Source organism: Vanellus vanellus, assembly GCF_965231255.1.
Source record: "Vanellus vanellus genome assembly, chromosome: 1".
NCBI classification, from domain to species: domain Eukaryota; kingdom Metazoa; phylum Chordata; class Aves; order Charadriiformes; family Charadriidae; genus Vanellus; species Vanellus vanellus.
This window is the reverse complement of record NC_138905.1, coordinates 91,679,232-91,702,607: the sequence shown is the minus strand read 5'-3', so window position 1 is coordinate 91,702,607 and position 23,376 is coordinate 91,679,232. Positions and strand designations below refer to the sequence as shown.

General features: G+C 47.3%; 1 protein-coding gene across 1 annotated transcript in view; it reads right to left on the bottom strand.

Annotated features, from left to right (window-relative positions):
- Positions 1–22,470, bottom strand: part of ARHGAP31 (Rho GTPase activating protein 31) — a gene marked incomplete at both ends in the record, with an annotated part of 55,665 nt that extends 33,195 nt beyond the window's left edge. Inside the window, one exon of the mRNA XM_082490637.1 lies at positions 22,371–22,470. Within this exon, the coding sequence (XP_082346763.1) occupies positions 22,371–22,470 (100 nt within the window). The remainder of the gene's footprint in view (positions 1–22,370) is intronic.
- Between the last annotated feature and the right edge of the window lie 906 nt (positions 22,471–23,376).

Genomic DNA, 23,376 nt, shown 5'->3' with positions numbered 1-23,376 from the left:
TTTCGGCTGAATGGTAGGAAAAACCTCCTAAGAGTGAGACATAGTATCATGTTGTAGGATTGCCTTCTCAAGGGAGGGGGCAGGAGCCACGCTGCCTGGATATTTAAAATTAGGCAGGAGATTGCTCTGAAGGGAACGATCCTGCACCGGCTGCCGTGACAAAGACAAAACAATCTTGCCGGCCTTCCCATGTCATTATCAGGCGATGCCTTTTAAGCCACAGCGAGATCCCCTGGAAGAGCTTGCTGTGTTAATTATAAAGGAAAGTATATAGTGCCAGCACTCACTACAACAAGGGACAACCACAACCAGCAGCTGGAGTTTAAATTGGATACTAAAGCATGCGGGAAGAGCGACTGCTTGAAAATCTTCCAGAAGAATGATTTTCCAGTGGGAAAGTGTGCATTTCACAGAATCAAAATGTTTCACCGGAACGCAGGGATTAAGCTTGATTTTTCGACCAAAGAATCACTCAAATATATTGTTTCTAAAAGGTGAAATATGTTCACTTCCATATCATTATTTTCAATGGATTATAACCTTTTGGAGAACTTTTTATTTAGGGGAAGTCTCTACTTTTTTATTCAGATTCCAGAAGAAAGGAAGTCTTGCAGTAAGGGAAGACGGAGCACAGTGCAAAACAGGAACTGGCTCTAATGGGTATCAAGTGATATCATCAGTGACTGACTAGTGTTTGCTCCTCTCTGCACACTTCTGAGGATGGCAACACCATTCCTTGCAAGCTGAAGCCCAGAATATTGCGTGTGTTTCTCTTCAATGAACAAGAGAAAAAGGAGGCGAGTGTCCTAGGGTTTGCTTTTCAGCCCTCGGGATACAAAAAAACCTCATTTGAAATCTTGTTTGTATCTCACGTCCCCCATTGTGAGGATAAAACCCCAGCACAGTCTCACAAGAATGTGCTTCGCTTCCATCAGCAAAAATCTAACCCCTTGGCAAGGAGTCATGAATTAACAGGGGATAAGTATCGTTCTCATCCCATAGGTGCAAAAAAATGAGAAACAGAAATGAGTTGGCAGCCTGAGGTCATGCAATGAGTTAGCGGAAGAGCTAAGGTTAGAGCCCCCGGCTTTGATTCCCACTCTGTAACTGAACCACACAGCCAGTTTTCTTGTATCTCACCTCCTGGTGAATAGAAACTTACCTTCAAAAGTTCAGAAGTTGGTAAAGCATGCAGAGATTGCAACTGATTTATCAGAATCACTGACCCAGAAAGCCGAGTTGAAAATCTCACACAGATGTGTTTTTCTGGGAGACGTTCAATTCTTCCCAGGCTTCTACCAAACCAGAAAGACCCTTTCTACCCAAACCTCTAGCCAAAACCTGAACACATAGACTACAACCTCAGAAGGAGATTTGAGTCAGAGATCGCCGATCGGATTCTTGGAGCAACCTTTTGGGTTGGTTGTCCTAAAAGTTAGCCTTGTACCAAAAGACCAGATTTCAGTACCCCTGTGCCTGGGAATGATTGGAACCGGATCCACGCTTTGTGGCTTGGTCTTACTTCTAATTCTTTTTTTTTTTTTCCCCCTCTTGAGTGTTTCTCTCATAACTAAATACCACAATAATGGCAAGAAGGTACCCAGAGGCCATTTGGGGAGAAACTGCATTATTTCTGGTCATTTCAGGGATGGGAGGTTGGTGGGGGGTAGGAGGGGAGGCCTGCAGTCCCTGGAAAAGATGTCCTGTCTGTTCACAGATCAGTTATACCAAACATCCCGCATTCCGTGTCTTCTGTCTTCTTCCATCTCCTCAACTACCCATTGGTTTCCTTTCTTTACCTTTCATTTTCATTTCACAGAGTACTCAGTTTTCAGCATAATTTTCTTCCCATGGACACCAAACTCAAGCCCCACCTTTGGGATCTGGACCAAGGTTTAAAATCCCTCCCTAACAAAAAGGCACTTGGATCTGGCATTTACGATTCAGGTCCCTATCTTCCAACTGCAGCTCTAAACTGGATCAAAGACTTTTGTTCCTAGTTTTTGTTCCCAGCTTTTTTTCCCTTCTCCGTTCCCTAGAAATGGCAGCGAACATGATGGCTTTGTTGATGCCGTCAGGGTGGTCTGACCGCTTCCCACGCTGGGCAAGCAGATTGGGTCGCCGTGGAGCAGTCAGCAATTCACTGGGTGTCTGGTCGAGGATGTTGTTGTTCCTCACACCAAGGCAGTGGCCTGAAGCAGCAACACTGCCATGAAATCAACAGAAAACAAATCCACCTCCAGCTGCCCTGGTTCGCACAGGGACACGCAGGCTGTTTGTTCCAAACCAGCAGCTGCCGATGCTGCCAGGAGGACAGGAAACCATGCTGGGAACTCGGGGCTGTCCTCGGGTATTGGGATGGATATCCACCCTTTCAGACATTTGCTGCTTTGTCTGGAGGAAGACTCAAAATATATGCGTTACTGCTGCCTCCTGAGCCGACAGACTTGCAGGGCTGTCAGAGCTCACAGCTCTCATGGCTGTTCCAGCTCTCTGCTGACTTCCAAGTGGAAATGGGTTCTCTGAAGTCCAAGTGAGGGGACACAGGCATGTCCTACCCCAGACACCTCCTGTCACCTCCCCAGATGCCCCTGGGGTCACTCTGAGATGACCTGGAACCTCTCTGGCTACTGGCTGTTCCTCGGTCAGTGCTGGCTGCTCTGAGGGGTAGGGGCAGATGTCCCTGCCGGCCATCCTGACCCGTGTTGTTCCCTGCAAGGTTACAGCAGAGCCCGTGCAAAGCCCGGCAGGCTCTGCCTGAGCCATGGGAGGTACCCACAAAACGTGTCCGCCCGCTGTCACAGCGTCACAGAGGCGTTCACAAGAGGGATGGGGAAAAAGATAGGCTATGAGTCAACTCCTAGCCACGTTTCTCTGCCCCACCACGGGAACCACTTTCAGCCTGTGCTGGCCAGTAAGGGTTGCCTTAGCACCATTCCTCTGCCCACCTGAAGTGTTTGTATCAAGGGGGAGCCTCAGGGCTTCCAGGACATTTGTGCTGCTCTCTTTGCTGTGCCTGCCAAGATGCTGCAGAATATCAGCCGCTCTGAAATAATGTGCTTGGCTTCAGCCTGAAGAACCCGAGTAGCACTGCTCTACTGCAGCTCCCTGGTAGCCATCATGTTAAGGATGTCATTGTATTTAGAAATCAGCTGAGGCTTTTCCCGCTCTCTGCTCTGCACCTCTCCTGTTCAGTCAGTCTTTTCCTACCACAATGCTTTTTCCCACTGCTTATTACTAATTCATTTTTTCCAATTACAGCAGAAAAGGGCCCTGGCCAAAGAGGAATTTTGCAGCATGTCTCAAAAAAGATCATATTTGCCTGCAGCTTGGCTTTATTTAAGGAAGGTCATTCCGTGGTCAAGCACTCTCAAAACAGACAATGCCTTGTCTCCAGGTCTCCAGAACCTCATATCCAGGCACTGTCATCAAAGCTTTCAACTTGAGTGCTCCTCTGTTACATATCCAGCCTCACCAATACTTTCTCAGCAGTCTGTCCCACAAGAGATTTAGGCCAACACAATCTACTTCTCTTGGAGTTCATATTACCACCATCTTCAATGTCAGCTACAGTCTATTACAACAGCGCTGTTGATAAATCCACCTAAAATTTGGTTCTTTTTTAACTCTGGACACCAGTTCTGTCCTTGTGCATTCCTTGGACTTCCCTGGAGTTAATTCATGGCTCACTGGTGGTAACAGGGAAAGTGTGGATGTCACAGAAGCACTTTGTTATGGGGGAGATTCGCAAGTACCCAAGTCACACAGACATTGCTTTTGTTCTGCTGTTCCACCAACCTAAATCATAAGCCCCTTTACGTCTGAGAACACTTGCTGTATATGCAGACTTGAAGTACTTCCACACCAGTTGGCTGCAGCATCCCAGATATATACTAGCGTCACTGAGGTCAGAAGCTGGCCCGATGCCACCCAGCCTGTGCTTCCGGAGGAGCTCAACGGTAAAAGGCAGTATGCTGAAATGGAGGCAAAGTGTCAGAGTGCTGCAAGGTGCTGGAAAAACTTTTCAGAGCCACAGTAATGAAATGAAGACACCCTTTCTCTGCCAGCATGTGAATCCCTTATACTTCTTGTGTTCCACTGTGAGAGACCCCATGTGTTGGAGCACTTCCAAGGTCACATGGAGTACCAAGAGCCACACGCTAGGGAAGACCTGTGGTGCACCATGCAGCCAAGGAGCATGTTCGTCAGCGGATACCTTGACTTGCACAGCCCTGCACCATCCAACCCTGCCCCACAGCCCTGCACGTTCCCTTCTACTCCACAGCTTCATACACCAGAGGACATCTGGGCAGGGGACATTCAGTCAGGCCAGCTGTGCCTCTGACCAACCTGAGCAGAGTAGGAAAGGGGCTGCAGGGAAACACATCGATATGAATGCACAAAGGGCAGACACAGCTGTCATGGACTACAGACCAAGGCCCTGGTCCCCTGGGCACAGGTGGTCCCATGCAGAGTTAGAGCCTGGTTTCACACTACATGCGCAGCACAGACACCTTTGTGCGCAGAGACACATGCATCATTCCGGCCATCCCAGGTTTTAGGATGGCTCTGGGTGGAGACGGGAGTCAGTTGTACGAATCCCACACGTAATGCACTACCCTTGATCTGAAATGCTGGGCATAATGGCATGATTTAGCAGCATAGCCTGGTTCATAACTGTCCCCTTGGTTTTGCAGTATGTAAGCACGCATTTGGGTGGATGATGTCATGTTGGACTCAGGCTGGAAGGGGAGATGGCAAAGCTGGTGGGAGTGACAGCCAGGTGTATATCAGCAAGCTTGTCCTGCTCAGAAGAAACAGAGGAAATGTTGCAAAAGACAGTGATGTTCCCAGGGAACCTACTTTTGAATACGGCTTGCCTGGCTGCAACTTGAGACTCCTTTATAAATCGCATCAGGAAGGCAGCATTGGCCAACGAAACACAACAGCCAATCATAAAATCCGAAGAATATCCATTATGTACTCAGCTAGTGACATTTTAAAGCCTGTAATTTTCTGCACCTGTAGGCTCCTGGCCTGTAGTATTCACTCTCTTTTCCCTTGGAGCCAAGCTAGAGGCAGATTCAGATAAAAACCCTGCAGTCGGACACCCCGGTTTTCAGGGAAATTGAACTCAGGCGTCTGTACTTCAAACTCAACCCTGATCAGAGCAATCTGAGAAGAACCAGTTCAAAACAAGCTGGGCTCCAGACAGGCATCTTCGTCTCCCGCTTTGGGCAGGAGACAGTAGAGGCCAGTGCCAGACCTCCAGAGTGTAATCCAAGCAGGCTCTTGAGATATGCAAAACTCAGGTGCAACTCAAGTCAGCTTTGTAGACTTGCAGACCTTTGTAGACAACAGACACAAGGTCTTTTTTCTTCTGATTTCAGGTTTTGTTGGGGAAATTTCTTAACTTCCATTTGGTAGCACTTGGGTAACCTCAGTCCTCCTTTACACAACAGCCTGGGCACTCCTAACAGGAAGCATTATAGAGGGTTTGAAAAAGAGAATTGGAAAAATATGAATTTGGGATACAGGAATGTTATAACCTTGCTAGCACAAAGGCAAAAGTCATTGCGTGCACACAAATTTAGAAGCGGCAAGAGCAAAACCCTTTGAAGGAAAAAAGCAGTGATTTTTATTATTGCCTTATATGAGTTCAGAATGTTGTAAAGTTAAACAAAGCAATTATAAAGCTGGGTATTTAAAAATACTTAACGTTTCACAGTCTCCTTTGAGATGAATCAGGTATCCAAACATCTGGGAACTGCAAAATCCATCAGGAAACACAGACAGATGAGACACATCAAGACAGGAAGGTTCAGGGCTGTCATCGGAGAGACAAGGAACAGCAGGAGATTCCCGCAGCTTCTTTTGGGTAAGAAATGTTAGTACTACATGGATGTGTACACTAAACAAAAAGAGGAAGAAAAAGAGAGGGCTAAAATAGAGTTTTGCAAGTCTCCTGCTGTTCTGTGTCTTTCTCACTTTGCTCTGATCTCTCGGTACATGTCACTGGCTGGCAGGATGACTGCTTCCTGCTTCATGATTTCATATTTAATTCTTTCTATATAAAAGGAATTTAAAGGAAATTATTACAAACAGTTTGGCCACACTGCATCAAGTCATTGGAAACTATTTCACTACTCCTGACGTTTTCTTCCCCCCCCCCCCCTTTTTTTTTTCTTCTTTAAGAGAAAAGTTAGACACTTTCCTAAACACTTTCCAGACTTGCGATATTCACAGATTGCATGTGGAAGGCAAACACAACCCAGGCCTGGAAGAAAGAGGCTCTCATACTGGACACCCCAGTAGCTTGGGGCATTGCAGGCGGTGTCCTCAGCAGCGTTTCCTTTCAGAGAGACGTTGCTGCATGAAAATGCTTTGGGTGTAGCAATCCTGTGCTCATCCCACAGGCGCTTCATGAAAGAGGCAACTGTTCCATGTTGGGAATTCAGAGAAACCTCTGGCCAGCAGCGGCTGCTGGAGGCGCCCTGATTAAAGCCCCATTGTTTTGCCCACTCCAGCAGTCCTGCTAAACCGCTCCCTGTTGAAGCCGCTGTCTGTCCAGTGGTTTGGGAAGAGACAAATAAGTAAATACGGTCGTTGCTGGGAATAACAAAAATTGGGGGAAGCAAGGGAAGAGGAAGCAACAAAAAAAATCCTTTAATGCACTACGTTTTCTTCAAAGGCAAATGCCAAGGAGTTGGGTTTCTGGGCTGTGCTTCTTTTGTCTTTCTGACTCCTGGATCTTGCTGTACTAAGGTCTTTGAGACACTAACAAACACATTGCAAACACAAGAAGGGGTGTTGCAGGAAAAGGGCGTTGAGATCGTACTTAATCAAACTTCCTTACATTTTGATAGCTACAGTACTGCTGTACAAGTCAATCATCTCTTTGCCTTTGCAGTTCTCTGCAGCCAACACAGCTGAGCCATACACTTCGGGCCAAGACCTGTATCCTGATGTTAGTGCATGGCTGATGGGTTTCAGAGGGGAAAAAAATGCCAGGCTAAGTTCACCTCCTTGTACAGGTCTATCTCAAAGGGAGATGAACTGCATGATTTAAAAGCAGGAACTTATTGGAGACTATAAAATCAGAGAAGTTTTGATTCACAGCACAGGCTTCCAAAGCAAAGGAAGCTGAGGCACTGCATGCCCTCCGCAGGCAACGAAGCTGAGCACATTTAAATTTTAAGTATTGCAAGCTTATCCAAGCGAGACAAAGCTGCTCTTGCTCACGCCCATAGGTTCTGGAACTGATCAGAGACTGAAGCTCATTTTAACATCAGTTAGGCACCAAAGGGGGAATGAAAAACTGTAGTTAGCTGATGAAAAAATGCATCACTCACAATGCAGTAACTCAATGGCAGCTCCTTGCACTTTCCAAAACCAAGCTTGTTTCAAAGGCTGAAAGGAGCCAGAAATAATTCCCTCACATCTCGCCCTGGGTAAGAATCTGGAAGAGGAGTTTTGGATAACAAGAATAGTTGGCACTGTGAGCATCTTTCTTTACTCTCCACTGTTACGCTATTCCTATCTATCCTCCGTCTGTCTGTACCCAGAAAAGCATCTCTTCATCCTTTCTATTCCTACCACCAAAACTGTCAGGATTTTGAATTTTTCTCCCACTCACAGCCCTCTCTCTTTTACTACTCATTGGCAGCCTCCAGTTGTTCCAATACAGTCAGTTTTCCTCTCAGACTAGTTTTTCCAACCTTTCCCTCCTCCGTTTCTAAGCATATTGGGATTTCCTCACATGCTTTCTCCACTCCACCTTTGCCCTTATTCCCTTTCCCCATTTGTTCCTTTCGGCCTCCTTTTTCATTTCTCTGCAACACTTCTTCCCTCCCAGCTGTTTCTTTGGATGCATTATCATCAGCTTCTCTCAATAACCTCTCAAGGTTGGTTCCGGTCCCAGTACCAGAATCAATTGAAATTGCTGCCGGTGACTTGTTAGGGGCAGTCCTTTCCATAGTGTGCAAAAAGAAAGCTGTGTTATTGCATATTCTCCCTTCTAAATCAGACACTATAAAATGAAGATTGCAGTCTGGCAGAAAGTCTTTGTAGCACTTTTCTCCTTTCTTCTTTTTTGTTGTTGGTTTGTTGGGGTTTTTTTTTTTGCAAGATTAGCAAAACTAAAGACAGCGTCCTGGCCAAATTCCAGTTTAGGGTAATCTCTTCTGCTATTTCAGATAGACACTGCATTGTTTTTCCATTTCCTCGACCCAGAGGTTAGTTGGTAAATGGCTGTCATGTTCTCTTCAAAGCTAAAATGTCACGTATCGGGGCAGAGGCCTTACTAACTCAGAAGGAAGCACTAGCAACCTTTCTCTCTAGGTATGTAATGCCACCCCAGTGTTCCTCACATCTCCCTGTGAGGTTTTTGGTAAGGGGCCCGCCTGAGACAGGCAAAGTGGCCGATCATCATCCTTTTCTGCCCTCACTGTCATCCAACGTGGCACTCCCCAGAGCTGCAAGAGCCCACTTTTCAGTACTGGGTGATGAAAACAGCTGAGACCCTTCACACTTAATAATAATAATAAAAATAAAAACAATGGTAATAATACTGAGAACTTTGTACCAAAAAGAAGACGATACCAGCACCGTTTAACCACTGAGGGGAGTAGAATGTGGAAAAAGGAGCGGCCTAAGGTGTCTCACTGGGGCAAGCAGTGGGAGGAGCAGAGCTTGCCACCAGTGTGACTCCTACCACCTCCTTTGCTCTACACAATTTGAACTCCAATCTGAGCAATTCAGCCTTCATTTGTGTACAAACAGGAATATAAAGAGAAAAGCAAAAGGCGTGCTTACGTCTCTGCCAGGTCACCAAACCTGACGTGGGATAAAGGAAGCCAAACTGGGGGTGCAAAAATCTCATTTCACACCTGAACATCCACGTTCCCTTTTAGCCACCAATCACTGCCTCGGCGTAGAGCATGGAGTGAGTGGACAGCACTGCCTGAGGCGCACGTGGAGCTCGTCGAGATATTTCAGTCAACTGTGCCACTGGTAGGTTGCAAAAGTACTCAGCCAAAACCACTGACACATGTCAAATCCCCCAAGCAGTGTTACTGGCCTGGCCAAGGGAGTTCGAGGAGCCATCTGGCCAGGGATGCAGAGCCCACGTGCTGGGGGCCGGCCTCTTGCTCCCCAGGCTGGGATAATCAGACATTGTTCGGCCGCTGAATCGCCTCTCTGTTGGGCTGCGGGTTTGTCTCATAGGGACAAGCTAATTAACATGCAAACTGCCAAGGGAAGGAGAGGGTCAGAGATGGCCCTCACCCCTTCCTCTCCCCCATAATAAACAGGAGGTTTCTGTGCAACCACAACACCCCGATGCAGGGAGGGGAGAATGGGTGGGGAAGGGGAGGGGAAGGGAGAAGCTCCTTGAATACTTCCCATTCAAACCCAAACATGGGAGCCCTCGTCAAACACGGGAGAGGATTTTCCTGCCGTACCCAGGTTTTTGTTTGCAGTCAGTTCCCTGTGAACTTGCGAGCAGTGCCCGAAGCCGCCTGGAGATCTCAGCGGCGTGCACCGCCACGCTTGCTGCCTTCCCTCCCTTGTCCCACATCGGCCAAGGCATTGCTTTTCACCACCCCAGCCCAAACACAGAGCTGAAAGCACTGCAGAGACGGGACTGCACTGAATGTCCCAACCTACACACTGGTGTCACCTTGAGGTAAACCAAGTAGCACTATCGCCATCAGCCTCTTTTCAAGGAGGCAGAAGTGGGGAACGGGATAGAAATAAGGCACTTTCCAAGCTAAAATATCTTTCCTTTAGCACAAGAATTGATGTCAGGTGCACCTGCACTGTCCCCTGAATCACAACTATACAAAATGTTTTCATATCCTGCAAACATTCTCCCTCAAGAGGCAGGAATACATTTTTCTGATTTTTCCCATTCTCCCAAAGAAAACACACATGTCTCTCTCCCCTTTTTCTAGCAATGCTCACTTGAATTTGCTTCATAGGTATATAATGTTGCACAGAAAAGCCTTGCCGTCACCCTTTGTCTATCTGCTAAATCCTTCCACCATCCTGCAGCAAGTTCAAATCTGTAGTAAGAGATGCATGAAAAATCCCAACTAGGGAACAATTATTAGGGCAGGGGTAAGCCTCCAAAGCCCTTAGGATCCAGAGCTACAGCTCACGTCTGTCTTTAATGTCCAAGAGTTAACATCAAGAATTTAACGAGTGCCTTACATCCTGAAATATTTCACAAACTGCAAAAACAAGACTCACTCCACCCACCTCTAGGCTGGGAGGTGGCAGCTGTTGAGCTGGGCAGAGCAACGCTACGTGACGGTTTAGGACACCGAGTAAAAAAACAAATCATGGCTGCAGCTGAAATTACTTCTGGAAAGGCAAAGACACTGCACAGCATGTACATGTGTAAAAAAGTCCCTATCCCCTAGAAACAAAAGAGCTTTTTTTTAAAGGTTTGGGGCCTTTGTTTTACCCTGTGCCCAAATGGCAACGTTTCCCTAAGTGATGCCAGGGCAGCAACTTGACTGAAGTGATACTACACTTCTGAATCACCCACCCCATTCCTGCAGCAGATTTTTCTGGGCAACTCCCATGCAAGCGCTAACCAGACGTAAACCTGCTTAGGGCGTAATTGCTGCAAGCACGGCTTAAGGCTGAACAGCAGCACGCTTACTGAGCTGCCATGTTTAGGAGCCTAAGTAGTATCCAGTTAATCTTCTCAAATCTCATTATTGCAGCAGAGTGACAGATGGGTGTTTTAGCAGGCTAGAAATGAAGACTAATTAGGGCTCCTTGCCCTTCTTTGTGTTTATTACATTGGTTCCTTCCCCACCCCTGAAGCACGTTTGCCAGCAGTGCTGGGGGGGGAGGGGGCTGCCTCCACCGCCACGCTCTGCCTGCCACCCCGAGGACGGGTGGCCTGCCCCTGGCTGACCTAGGGACGGGGCTGCAGGAGGGTGTCGAGAGGGGGACCCCAAATCGAAGCTGTTGCGATGCGGAACTGAATTTCCTGACTCAGACCCCGTTTGTGGCTTTACACAGCGAACCTTGGGCAGCAGTATGTGACTGGGCGCTCTCTATCGAGCCAGGAAGGAAGAAGAACGGACTCAATAGATCAAAACCAGCTCTTCCCATTTACCACTCTTAAGCCCGCCCTAGGCACTGACGCTTGATATGTTGACTTTGGCAACACGTGCATACTGCCATCCTGGCAATAAAGTTACTGAAATGAAGAGAGTGGGTAGGACAAAAAAAAAAGCCAACAAAGTAAGGGGAACAGAAAATACCTGAGAGAAGGGAGAATCCCCCATGCCCCCTCTGTAACCCTGAGCCATCGCCTCAGGCCAAACCCCACACTCCTTTTAGAGGTTCCAGGACATGTGTTTTAACGTTTTTTTGCTGCATTCCTCTACCTTGTTGTACTTCTGGTTTCCAGCCGGGACTGGAAGGGAGAGAACAGGATTATAGAAGGAAGTCTGTTGCTCTATTTTTCTGGCTTGATTAGAAGCAGAAGATGCAATAAATCTCACAAGAGACTTTGTTCTCATTTAGCTTCTCGTGTATCTGAAACTACCTGACCGGAGCAAGGGTAAGGAAAATGCAATACCAAGCGGAGCGCATTAGGAAGATAAAAAGAGAAAGAGCGAAATGGTGAAGCTATTCCCCTCTCTGATTTTGCATAAGGAAAGAAAGCAATTCAGTCCCGCTGACAGCTTATTTATTTCACACAAATTGCAGCGCAGACGCAAGGGATCCAGAAGGAGGCTCACCCTGCCTGATCACACCCCTGAACCTCCTGAGGTGTGACTGCCACCACTACCAGCAGCACCATAATGAGAGATGAACAGAAAAAACAAGCACTAGTTGCACATGAAGCAAAGGGCTTTCCACAGGCTGATTGGCCCTGTTGTGCTGCCAAGCTGCCTGTCTGCAACAGGGCTGACAGTCGCATTCACTGCTAGAGATGGCATATACAGAACACTTAGAGTATCAAAAATACCCCTACTGAAATATTCGGGTCCAGATAAACAAACCCCTCCCTTTTCTCCCAGCGTTCGGGGTTTGCTAAATCAGCATTTTTTGATGAGCCGGTGAATAAAGACGGTGAGATCAGGCACAGATCTAGCCTGGATTCTCAGCCCTGCATCCCACATGTAGTGAAAGTTTGCGAGCACGTCAGCACCTTTCAGAAAAAAAAAGGCAGTACCAATGCTGCTGTGTTTGGTGAAAACCACAGTGGTATCCTCTAAATGAACTCTGTACTGGAGAATCTGGTCTGTTCTCCTGTCTAACACACTGTACGAAACAAGTCACACAACTTAGTTACAGCAGGAATGTCTCCTGGCCCCTTGGATGTTCAATCCCTATTTTAGGGATGCAGGTATATCTCCTCTAACCATTTCACTGTGTGACAGTAATTAATCACATTACAAAACCAAATGCACACATGTTCCCAGATGGAGGAAAGCAAAGAAAAGGCATGAGATGCAAAGAGAGCTTTGCGTTTGGTCTGGGGTTTAGTTTTTGTTCTTTCTTTAACAGTTCTGTGCTTTACAGAACTAAACAAAGCCTCCTGTTCCAGATGATAAATCTTCAAGCTGCTCCTCGCCCCAGAGAGCACAGGAGATAATAGCATTTCCAAAGGCATTTAGTTAGCTGAGCCTTGAGTAGAAGAGGGCAGAGAGAGGGGCTGGAGATAAATGGCTATGAACCCAGCTCAGCTGCTCAGGGCGTATTTCTGAGAGCAGCGGCCACAGCTGAGAATCCTGCACAGGGGTGCACGTTTCCCCTCCCCTTGCCCGGTCCCCGTGCTGGAGAAGGGCAGGTAACACAGCCACCACCACGAAAGGAAGAGTTCCAGCCACAAGCCCCCGGTTCGGTGCACAGTGCCTGGGGGTGGGGGGGCTGTACAACCACCGCATGAGAAAGGTGTGCTGCTTCACAGCATCATTTGTAGGCTTTCTATTAAGCCAAAGCTTTGCAAAGCTTTCATCAGATGCAGCATATCAGTGTATTGTATAAAGCATACATTAATTTGTTTGAGCTGGCCAGCAGCGAGACTGCAGAAACCATTAACAAACAGTGGCCCTTTATGAAAAGACAATTTGTTTTCAGCATTAACCAGAGCAGAAAGGATCCTTAACACTGTCCCAATTGCATGTTAGTTATTGACTGAAATTGCCAGCCGGGGCTGGGAAACCAAGGCAAATTTCTGATAGAATCTGTATAAATTACTAGGAACATGAGAAGAATTAAGAAGAATGTTGCCAGCAGGTCAAGTGATGTGATCCTTCCCCTCTGCTCAGCAGTGGTGTCCAGCTCCCCGCTCCCTAGTACAAGAATGACACAGACTTACTGAAGCGAGCCCAGCTTAGGGCCACAATGATAAAGGAACAGAGCACCACCCATGTGAGGAGAGACTGAGAGAGCTGGGACTATTTAGCCTGGATAAGAGAAGGATCACAAGGGATCTTACCCATGTGTACAAATACCTGATGGGAAGGTATGAAGAAAAGGGAGCCAGGATCTCCTCAGTGGTGCCCATTGACAGGACAAAGGGCACAAATTAAAAAATGTGAGATTCCATCTGAACACATTTTTACTGTGACGGTAGTCAAAGGCTGAATCAGGTTGCCCAGAGAGGTTGTCGAGTCTCCATCTGTGGAGATATTCAAAACTCAGCTGGACACAGTCCTGGGCAACCAGCTCTAGATGACCTTGCTTGAGCAGGGAGTTGGTCTAGATAATCTCAAGAGGTCCCTGCTCATATCAATAATTTTGTGATTCTGTAGCATTTTCTGGTGCTCTTAAGGTAAATCTTCCCACATGTACATTAAATGACCTAAGCTCAAGTAGCCATCCAGTAAAGACAGCTTTGCTTGGAACTGGGGCTGCCACACAGAGCATCAGCTGCTGGTACCAGGATGGAGATAGGCTGGTTTGAATCTCGGCCAGGCTGCTGCTCCCAGACGGGAGGATAGCAACGGAGGCAGAAGAATTGAAGGCAAGTTCAAAAACCGTGGGTTTTGCTTTATCCCTTTTGGTGCACTGTTAAGATCAAAAGTGCCTCCACTGGGCTGAAAAGGGGGAATCTAATCCAGCTGCAGGGTTATGTTCAAGGCACGAGTGTGACACAGAAAAGGACTGGGACTTCCCTGTCCGCTTAAGTGGGGTGCGCCAAAAGATTTGCAGGGTTAGGGACTGAACTCCTCGCACTCACACACAATGATAGCATTGATTTGGCACTTAAGGGAGGGTGAAGTTTAGTATCGGTGTCTATAACTTCATTATATGCAAGGGCCTAGACATTTGACAACAAGCTAGGTCTCAAGCCCATGGTAAGTACTTTCATATCTGCAGTCACACTGGTGCAGAAGACCAGAAAGTCTGCTTGAGGTTTCAGATAAATATAGAAAGCAGAGGGTTACATTATTGAATTAAGTATGAAAGTTAATCACACAGTCAGCACAGTTGCCCCACATTATTTAATTTAACACTAAATTCAATTTATGTTACACTGTTCTCTGCCTGCATCCATTGTAAACATGCTGCAGATTATTTTTTTTTGTTGTTGACAATGCAAAACACATTCACTGAAGTTATAAGCAAAGAAGGTGAAGGCTCTGGCATACGAACAACGGACATCTGGGGCTTGAGGCTTTGGGAATGTATGGAAAGTAGACACTAGCAGGCAACTGGCAACACTAGTTGCCCTTAAAGCAACCACCAGTGGAGCCAATTAGCAGCCTTTGTATTGTAATAAGGTATCTGTAGGTTTCCATCTCAAAGCTCTAAATGCATCTGGCGCCCTGTTGGTGGTTCAGGTCTGGAGGCAGATGCTGGTAGCTTGACATTCTTTACTCACCCTCCATTTGTACTTCACACTTAGGAAAACAGCATCCGGTGCGGATCAGAGATCCAGGCGAAGCAGTGATGCGGGCAGTCAATCTGACAGCCACCCTACCCCAGGCCCTTCAGAGCAGGACTGGGTATACCATTACTGACAGGCTGTTTTCATTTCCCCTATTACCGTTAAAGGACAAACACTGGAACTGAAATCTTTGGCACAACCCTGACTGCCAGCAAATGTTGCTGCTGCAGAACTGTCATATACGCAAAGCGTGAGTTACAGATGCAAGCTTTCGAGCATTTTGTTCGTGTCACAATTTCTCCCAACTAGAACAAGGCCTACACCAAAACTTTGGATCCAAGCATTGCGGACAATTGGGGATCTCCCAGACTGCTTGTTCACCACGTCTGCATCAGTCCATGCTGTACAACCACCCTGTGCAGTGGCAGCATGTCACCCACTGCAGTTATTTCCTTGAACCTTTGAGAACTGTGATACCACAAGCAGCGAAGTCCCTGCTCCTTGGTTTCCCAAGTCCAGATGAAATCGGCGGTTATCAACAAAGAGAAAACATTTGCTAAATCAAGATACGTTTTCTAATGTAGAATCTGCAGGCCAGACATGTGATTCACGCTGTTCGCAGGGTGTGGGGAGATGGCAGGATCAAAGTGGGGCTGAGTGCATGCAAACGACACGTGTGCCTCCTGCAGCGCTTGCTAAGGGAAATGTAAAGCAGGAGGCAGCATGGAAGAGCCCTCTGCTAATCACACAGCGCTAGCAATGGAAAGTCAATACAGAACAAGGAGCTGAGCTCGCAACATGAATGTTTAAATGCAGTAACACTGTGCCACAGAGACACAAAAATCCAGCTCCCAGGAACCAGAAACAGATTGAGGAAGTAACACAAACATCATCCAAAACAAGGAGGAACAGCGGAGTAACAGAAGCAGACAGATGGCTTCTGCTCCCGTCGTTCCCAATGTCTTGTTGCTCTCACTTTGTTGCCATAGAGGCTGATATCTGGGACTCATAACATGATGCTCCACTTGTGGGAGCAGGTGGAGAAAAAGCAACCTTTATGGTATTAATAATTTCCCCCACACTATCCGTTTTGGTGGGAGAGTTTCTCACTCCCCTGTCTGCTGGACATGCCTTGGCAAACTCTGCAAGGCCAAGGAGCTGTTTTCCCCCCAAGCCCAGCCTGGCTCCTCCACCTGCCAGTTCATGTACTCAGCCCTCAGGGCCGCTCTGCCACAGCTCTCCTCCACTGTACAGTAATACAGTCCCCCATCTTTTGCCCCCAAACTTCAGATCCCAACTGTCCCTTTTGCTTCCGTCACAAAGATGAGGGGATGCGGCCTTAGGTATCCACACAGGCTGCATGACTACAGCCAGGGATAGACCCCACAGAGCGCAGGTCATGGGACTGCGTTGTATATCAGTGTGAAAATGCAGAGCAGAGTGCAGCAGCACATCGGATAAAGAAAGAGGACTAATGGATTTCAAGCCAGCCCAAGAGGCTGTTCTTGTCCCCTTCTCCTCCAAGCCCCTGCTGCTTCCTTCCTTGCAGGAAGACAAGTGTTTGTATAGGCTCAGAGTGAGGTAGGCCGGGGAAGAGATCTGGATTGAAAGCAACCTGCCCACAAAGAGAGAAAAAGGTTTCTTTTCAGCTCAATCGGTTCTTGAGACAGAAATCCCCAGTGCCACAGTTTCTAATTTTGAGAGCAGGATGAATGCAGCTCTTCATTCTTCTGCAGCAGATTAAAAGAGCTTGTGGCATTTTCATTTTTCCAAGGGGACTTAAAAAAAAAAAAGAAAGGCCACGTCTTTTTCCTCCACATTACCATTAATGATCCTTCAGCAGTTTTCCCAGGACTTTCTGCATGAATCGCTAACCAAAAGCACCTAACCAAAAGCACGGGCATGCATTCACTTCGAAACATCAATGCAGGAAAAGCAGCTTAAAAAAGAAAACAACTAAGTGGACCCAAATGCGTCTTTGTGTGGTACACACTTACATGACTACGGACTTGCATGCACCCTCACGCACATCCCTGCATGCTGTTATCCCACAAACACATGCAGCTGCACATGCAAGTGTGAGGAACGAAAGCCACACGACCCAGAAAAGCTGCTTCACATCTGGGTAGCAGCTTTAACAATTGGCTCCAAAGGCAGCCAGTTCCCGAAGCAAACTACTTTCTTCCTGAGTGACAGGTCTCCTCATCCATCTGAGCACGGACGAGGCAGCTTCACAATGAAGCAGAGCATCAAAATCAGACAGAAGGAAGCATGCTAAGGGGCTGTACCAAAACAGAGTACCCAAGGCTACCTTTCCTTTGTACAAAGCATATTACCGCTGAATTATTGCTACTGTTTTCCCTCAGAAATTCTTGACTATCCTACAGTAAGGTCTTGAGCTACTGCAGCTCTCAAAATGGTTAAGATCCTGCTTGGGGAGCCATTGCAAGCCAGAGCTCCCACGTTTTTATGAGACCGCTGACACTAAATGAAAACTTCCCTTATTCTTTCATTCAAATGCAGTTGTGACAGGGCAGAAGCAGTCATTGCACAGCCACACAGCGTAGAAGAACATCATGTGGGCTACCCATATTGTTGTCTCCTTCCCCATATTACAATCCAGGGCCTTCTGTGGGTTTCTTCACGCATCTCCCTGTGCTACATTTGCAGACAACAGCTCCCTTTCCCTCCCCGGACTCAGGGAGGGCTGCTGGCCGGCCCTGCTCTCTGCCATGGCAAGAGGGAGCCTCAAGCGCAGAGCATGAAGGGGTTGGTGGCTTCAGAGCTCCTCAAATGAAGCAGCTCTATTTCTATAGCAAATAACAAACAAAGCCAATAAGCAGCGTTAGACAAAGAGATAGAAAGTGCTTTGGGTGCCACAGGCTCAGGATGAGAGGCATTGAGGGAGCTGTGGGGAGTGTGGGAGGGGGTTAAGGGGAAAAGCTGATCTCATTGCATCACAACCAGACAACATCAGGCAGGAAACAGATGTGCAAGAGACCACAGAGGGGTACAGCAACAGCAGAATTAACTCTCCAGCAAATAGGGAAAGCTGGGACACACAGAGCTGACCTGCACCCTGAGAACAAGGCGTCTAATCTGAGATTTGGCTTTTTGCAGTCCTGGTAGCACCTCCTATCCCAACATCTAGACACCATCATACTAAAAATGAAGGAAATGATTCAGCCTTTCTCCAAGTCCTACCTGGATCTAAGCAAATGAAGCAAAGGCAGATCCGAATACGTAGCAGTTCCTATGCAAAAGGCTGGGTTATCTTTTACCAGCAAAAGCAAATTTTTATAGATGCTGTGTCTATTTCCATTTTAAAAAATGGAAGTTGTATCTGGCTGTGTACCTGAAATCGCAGTCTGAATCTCCCACAGTTAGCAGTACTGAGAATATTAACTTCCATTTTGACTTAGTCCCTCTCACTTTAACAGCTTTGACTTTTTCAGCCCCCTCTTACAACACTTCTGTGATATAACCAGAAGCAAGACTACTCTTTGTGACTGTTTTCTTAGGCAGTTCAGACTGTCCTGCTCCAACTAAGGTTTGTGCACTCCCTTGAGTCTTATATTCTCTGTTGGCCGATCTGTCACTAGAAAATTATACTGTTGGTATTACAGCAACTGGCAGCCTGATGTGCAGCTCCCACTGACTTCAGTAGAGGCACTATGTGCTTTTCTCCTCTGGAAATCAGGCTGGTTATAAAGAGGCCAAAATATGGCTCTAATGTTAATCCTTCAGGGCTAGTATCTGTTAGCTCCATTGTACCCATACAACACAAAGTTTGACAGAGGAAAATGTTTTCATAGAGGAAAATGTTTTAGTAGAGGAAATTAGCACTAACTTCCTCCTGCATGGGTGCCTATCCACACTCAAAGCCCGACACTGCTTTCTAGTGAAGCTCTGACACTCCAAAAGATCACTTGCCTCCATGTGTGGATTCAGTGCTGGCAGCGACAGAAGAGGGACGATGTGAAATCAGGCGGCTTTTACTCATTGGTATTGCCAGCTACCATTCTTTTATGTCTTATGTGAGCTTTTCCTCAAATCCGCTGCTATTAAAGTCATTGTTTGAGAATTTTAGTGGGAAGGAAGAAAAGCTATTTTTTTGCCAAGTTTCTAGCCCTCTTGCCAGTAGAAAGACTTGGAAATGTAACTCAAATGAGCACTGAAGTTTCAGAAAACAGAAAGCAGAAAAAGAACTCAGCACTGATTTTTATTTTATCTCATGATTTTTGTGGCCTGAGTCATGATTTTAAATGCTTGGGAGCACTGATAGCAGCCTGCCCCCGTAAGGAGCATGACCAGTCTCTGTGTTGAGAATGCCAGCAGGAAAAGGCCAAGTAGGGTCAAATGCGGTAGTGACAGGAACTGACTTGAAATACAGTAAATTCGACACATCTGACCTTCGAACCAGCCACCAGAGAGCAACATCTGTCCATCACCACTGACCTGAAGAATCTGAAGAAACAGATCAGATCAGACAGATCTGAAGAATCAACTTAGGGCTAAAGGCTTTGTATCACATTTTTAGTCTCCTGGGCTACCCCACTGTACCTGCTAAAGTCTTTTCATCTACACCACTCTTAAATACTTTGTAGTTCTGCCATGGCTTTTACTGTATTATCATAAAGCTCTTTATAAAAGAACCTTAGGTGCATCTGTCTGGTAAGGGAGACAGCAGGACCTTTCTACCCTTCACTGAAACACAGCCATCTCTAAAGCGGCCCAAAGCAAGTTATTAAACAGTTAAACGACAGGAGAGGAAATGCTGATACCTTAAGCAGAATATAATTCTCTCCACTGGAATTTGGCAACAACACAGGGACTAAGGTCCATGCAGAAAGCACAAGCTGCTCTTCAACAACCGCAAACAAGCATGTAGGGACTCAAATTGTGCATCTCCTCCACAAAGCACCACACAAGTAGTGCAGCACCCCCTAACTGTAGCGGCCATGTACTAATCCAGAGGGAAAAAAGCCAAATTTAATCGTCTACACCAGCTTCAGCCATCCCCTGTGCTCCCTTTGTCATCCACAGCACCAGCAAAGCCGGTCTCTTCTCATCGCCCGTGCGAGCGTGCAGGACCAGTCACACAAAGCAGCACTGCGGGTTGGCGTAAAGCAGACCTGAGCATGAAAGCACAACCAATCTGACTTGTGTCCTGCCTGTCCTACAGCCTCCTCTTCTTTTCCAGTTAACCTTTCTGGGTGCACTTTAAAACTTGCTTTCACAAAAGTCCACAACAAAACGTTTTCTGGACAGCAGCCAAAGTGCTCTCCCCCTCCTCATCACTCCCAGATGCCATGAAGAGTCTTACATCTTCATTACTTCCAAGTAGGGAACAACCAGAGCCTGCGTCGCACCAGCTAAACGCAGAGTACTACCAAATGTAGAGAGAAAGTTATTGCTTTACATTGCTACAAAAGCCCCTGCTTGCAGGAGCACTGGCTTATCACTGGAAATAATTCTTAGCAGGACAATTCAACTATCCCCAAATCAAGCATTTCTCACACCCTAAATGCTCTTCTAATTTTGTTTCATAGTTACAGGTTGCAAGTTCCTGGTGACATCTGAACTTTCATTTCTTCCCAAGATGTCACTTTGGTATACTTGGTCACTTTCCTATTGATCCAGAGAGCCCTACTAGCAAAAAGATCAGCATCTCTAATTCTGTCACTTCTTCTCTCCTTCTCTCCCTGTCCCAACGAATTGAATTGTACAAATCTAACTTACATCCTTCCCAATAAACCCATAACAATTGAGTCTTTCATTTCTGGATCCCACTGCACTGGGCAATGGGATGTGCTATTCAGCAAATAGCAGTACTGCATAAAGGGAGAGGAACTTCATATTCTCCCCCACTGCTCCTCAGCACAGAGAGACAAGTAGGTTGGAACCGTGAACCATTCCAGAAATGGGAGTTGAGACAATGTCCTTCTTTCTTGTGCCCAAAAAACTATTAAAAAAAAAAAAAACAAAACTATGGGATTTTGGATAATAAATTTTGCTGTTCTGGCCTAATTTCAAATGCAGTAACTGTGTCTCCCTTTAAAATCCCCCTTGCTGCTTCAACTGAATATACTGTCTGCGCCTGCTTTCTCTGTGTTGTTTTTCAGTGTTCCTGTAAACAGTTGTAAATTGTTCGTCCACCACGGCAGCTCATGTTAGCACTGGATGGAATTTATCTATCTGTACCTCGCACTGGCAAAGTGGTACCAGTTCATTAAGTCTGTTATTTCTGCTATTTCAATTCAATTGCTGTTAAGGGCTGTGTAAGTTAAAAGATACAGTAATTGTTACAGATGACTGACAGTGAAATTGAATTTCCCCCAGCCCTAAATAAATGCACATATATAACATTTTAGTTTAGTGATATATGCACTGCCCTCCTCGCTGTGCAACGGAAAGGACTACTGTTATGTAGTCCATCCCTCTGCCAGTGCAGTTCCACACTGTACTTCATCAGCCATGCTCATCAGCAAATGAAAGACCTGATTGTACAGCCCTCCCCGTTACAAAGCTGACATTGCTGCTAGAAGCTTTTTTCTTTGGAGTAGCTTGACATTGGTAAAAGTTAGTTAATTCAAACTGGAACATAATGCTAAACCTGGAACATAATGCTCACATCAGGGATGGTAACAGGCATGTATTTATTTTTCCTCTTGCTAAACTGCAGGTCTTTCTGTACGCCAAACTCTCAACTGCTTCTCTCGTCATCCAACACTCTTTAAGAAAAATCATTCTGCTCCTTTCCTTATCCAGGACTGACCATTTTAAGCTCAGGACCCTCTGACCTTATTGCAGTTACCTCTTCTCTGAGCTACCATATTCTCATCCAATGTTTGGGGGCATGGAGGTCAGGGGGAGGAGGAGAGGAGAGAAAGATAACAGGCAGGGTAGTGAAAATATTAGCTCAGCTGCCCCCTACACCTCACACTCCACCCCACCCCCCAGTCTCTATCCTGTCTCCATCCAGCAATGGAAGGACAATATGGGAAGTGTAGTGGAGTCCAGGAGGTGCAGACGGGACATTACCAGATCCTCCCTATAGCCCTGCAACACTCTAGGCTCATGGACTTCGGGAGGATTTCCAAGTCCAGGAGGAGGCAACGCTAAGCACAGTCCTGATTTCTGAACCTAGCTCCCTAAAAGCCTGGTACCCACTTCTACGGCCAGGCGGATGGGAGAGGGCATCACAACATACAGCTGGCAACCTCTGTCCACACTTAGGCAGCCCCAGAGCCCAGCCCAGTCCTTTCCCCACACACAGTGCTACTCATGCAAGGGTCATGCAGACGCGTCACCAAAGCAATCTTCCGATTGTTCATTCATTGTGAGCAATTGGGCAGTGACTCCACTTCCTGGGGATAAACCAGCTCCAGGTTGTCTAGCCCTCAGCCTTGGGAAAGGTCTGGTTCGCAGTCCTACCAGTTAAAAAAGGGGGGACGCGCGCTGCACTCCTCCGCTACCAGAGTGAGAATAAAGAGGCATTTACCATCCTGCCCAGAGCTCTCCAGATACTCCGTCAGGTCGCAGCCGAACGCGCTCGCGGCTCCCTTCCTCTTGAGTTTCTGCTTGGCTCCCTTGTTCTTCATGAGGTTAGTCCCAAAAGAGGTTAGCCCCCCTCCTGCCTTGCCCCCCTCCCCCCGGCCTCACGCTGGGCGACAAAAATCTTGCTCTTCTCAGACCACCGCCCGTGTCCCGCTCCCAGGGAGTAACATCGAGGGTCCCGTACAGCGTCCAGCTGGAGAAGTAAACATTAATCCCCACCAGATGTTGGGCTGCTCCTGTGGCAGAGGAAGGTCAGGGCGAGAGGAGGCTCCCCAGTCGGCGGCAGCAGCGATCATAGCCTGAGCCCAGAAGGGTTCTCATCAGAGGGAAGTGGGTGGTGGACGGGTGCCCGCATCGGAGTTGCCAAGTTGGGGGCAGGCGATGGTGGAGGGGACGTCTTTCCCTTAGCACGGTCCCGGGACCCTCCGTGGCCACCTTCTGGGTTTTGTCAGCCGGGCTGTCGCCACTTCCAGCAGAAAGTGTCCCAGTCTGGTCTTCCTTCTCTCGGCTTTTGGAGGAGACTGGAAGTTCAAACGGACTAATGAAAAGGGACCGGGGAAGAGTCAGCACAAGGCTCCTCTTTGGCTCCCCCCCTTCCCCTCCTCCTGCCTTCGGACAGTTATAGAGGAATGAGAAACCAGCTTCCTGTTCTGACTCCCGCTCGCTCGCGCTCTCCTTTCCCCCGTTTTACAAATCCTAGGATTATCCAGCTCAAAAAAATGCTGAAAGGAAGTTAGCTGGGGGGGTGGGGGGTGGAGGACAGTTTTTGGCAGTAAAGTGCATGTGTGTGTGCTGGAGAGAGGCTGAGGGAAGGCGGAGAGAGGAGTCGGGGGACTGGGATGGGGACTGGGACGGAGAAGGGAGGAGGGGGAGGAAGAGGGAAAGCCTGTCCTGACAGTCGACAGATAACGGACTGCCTGAGAGGAAATCACAGCGAGCCGAACCGCAGC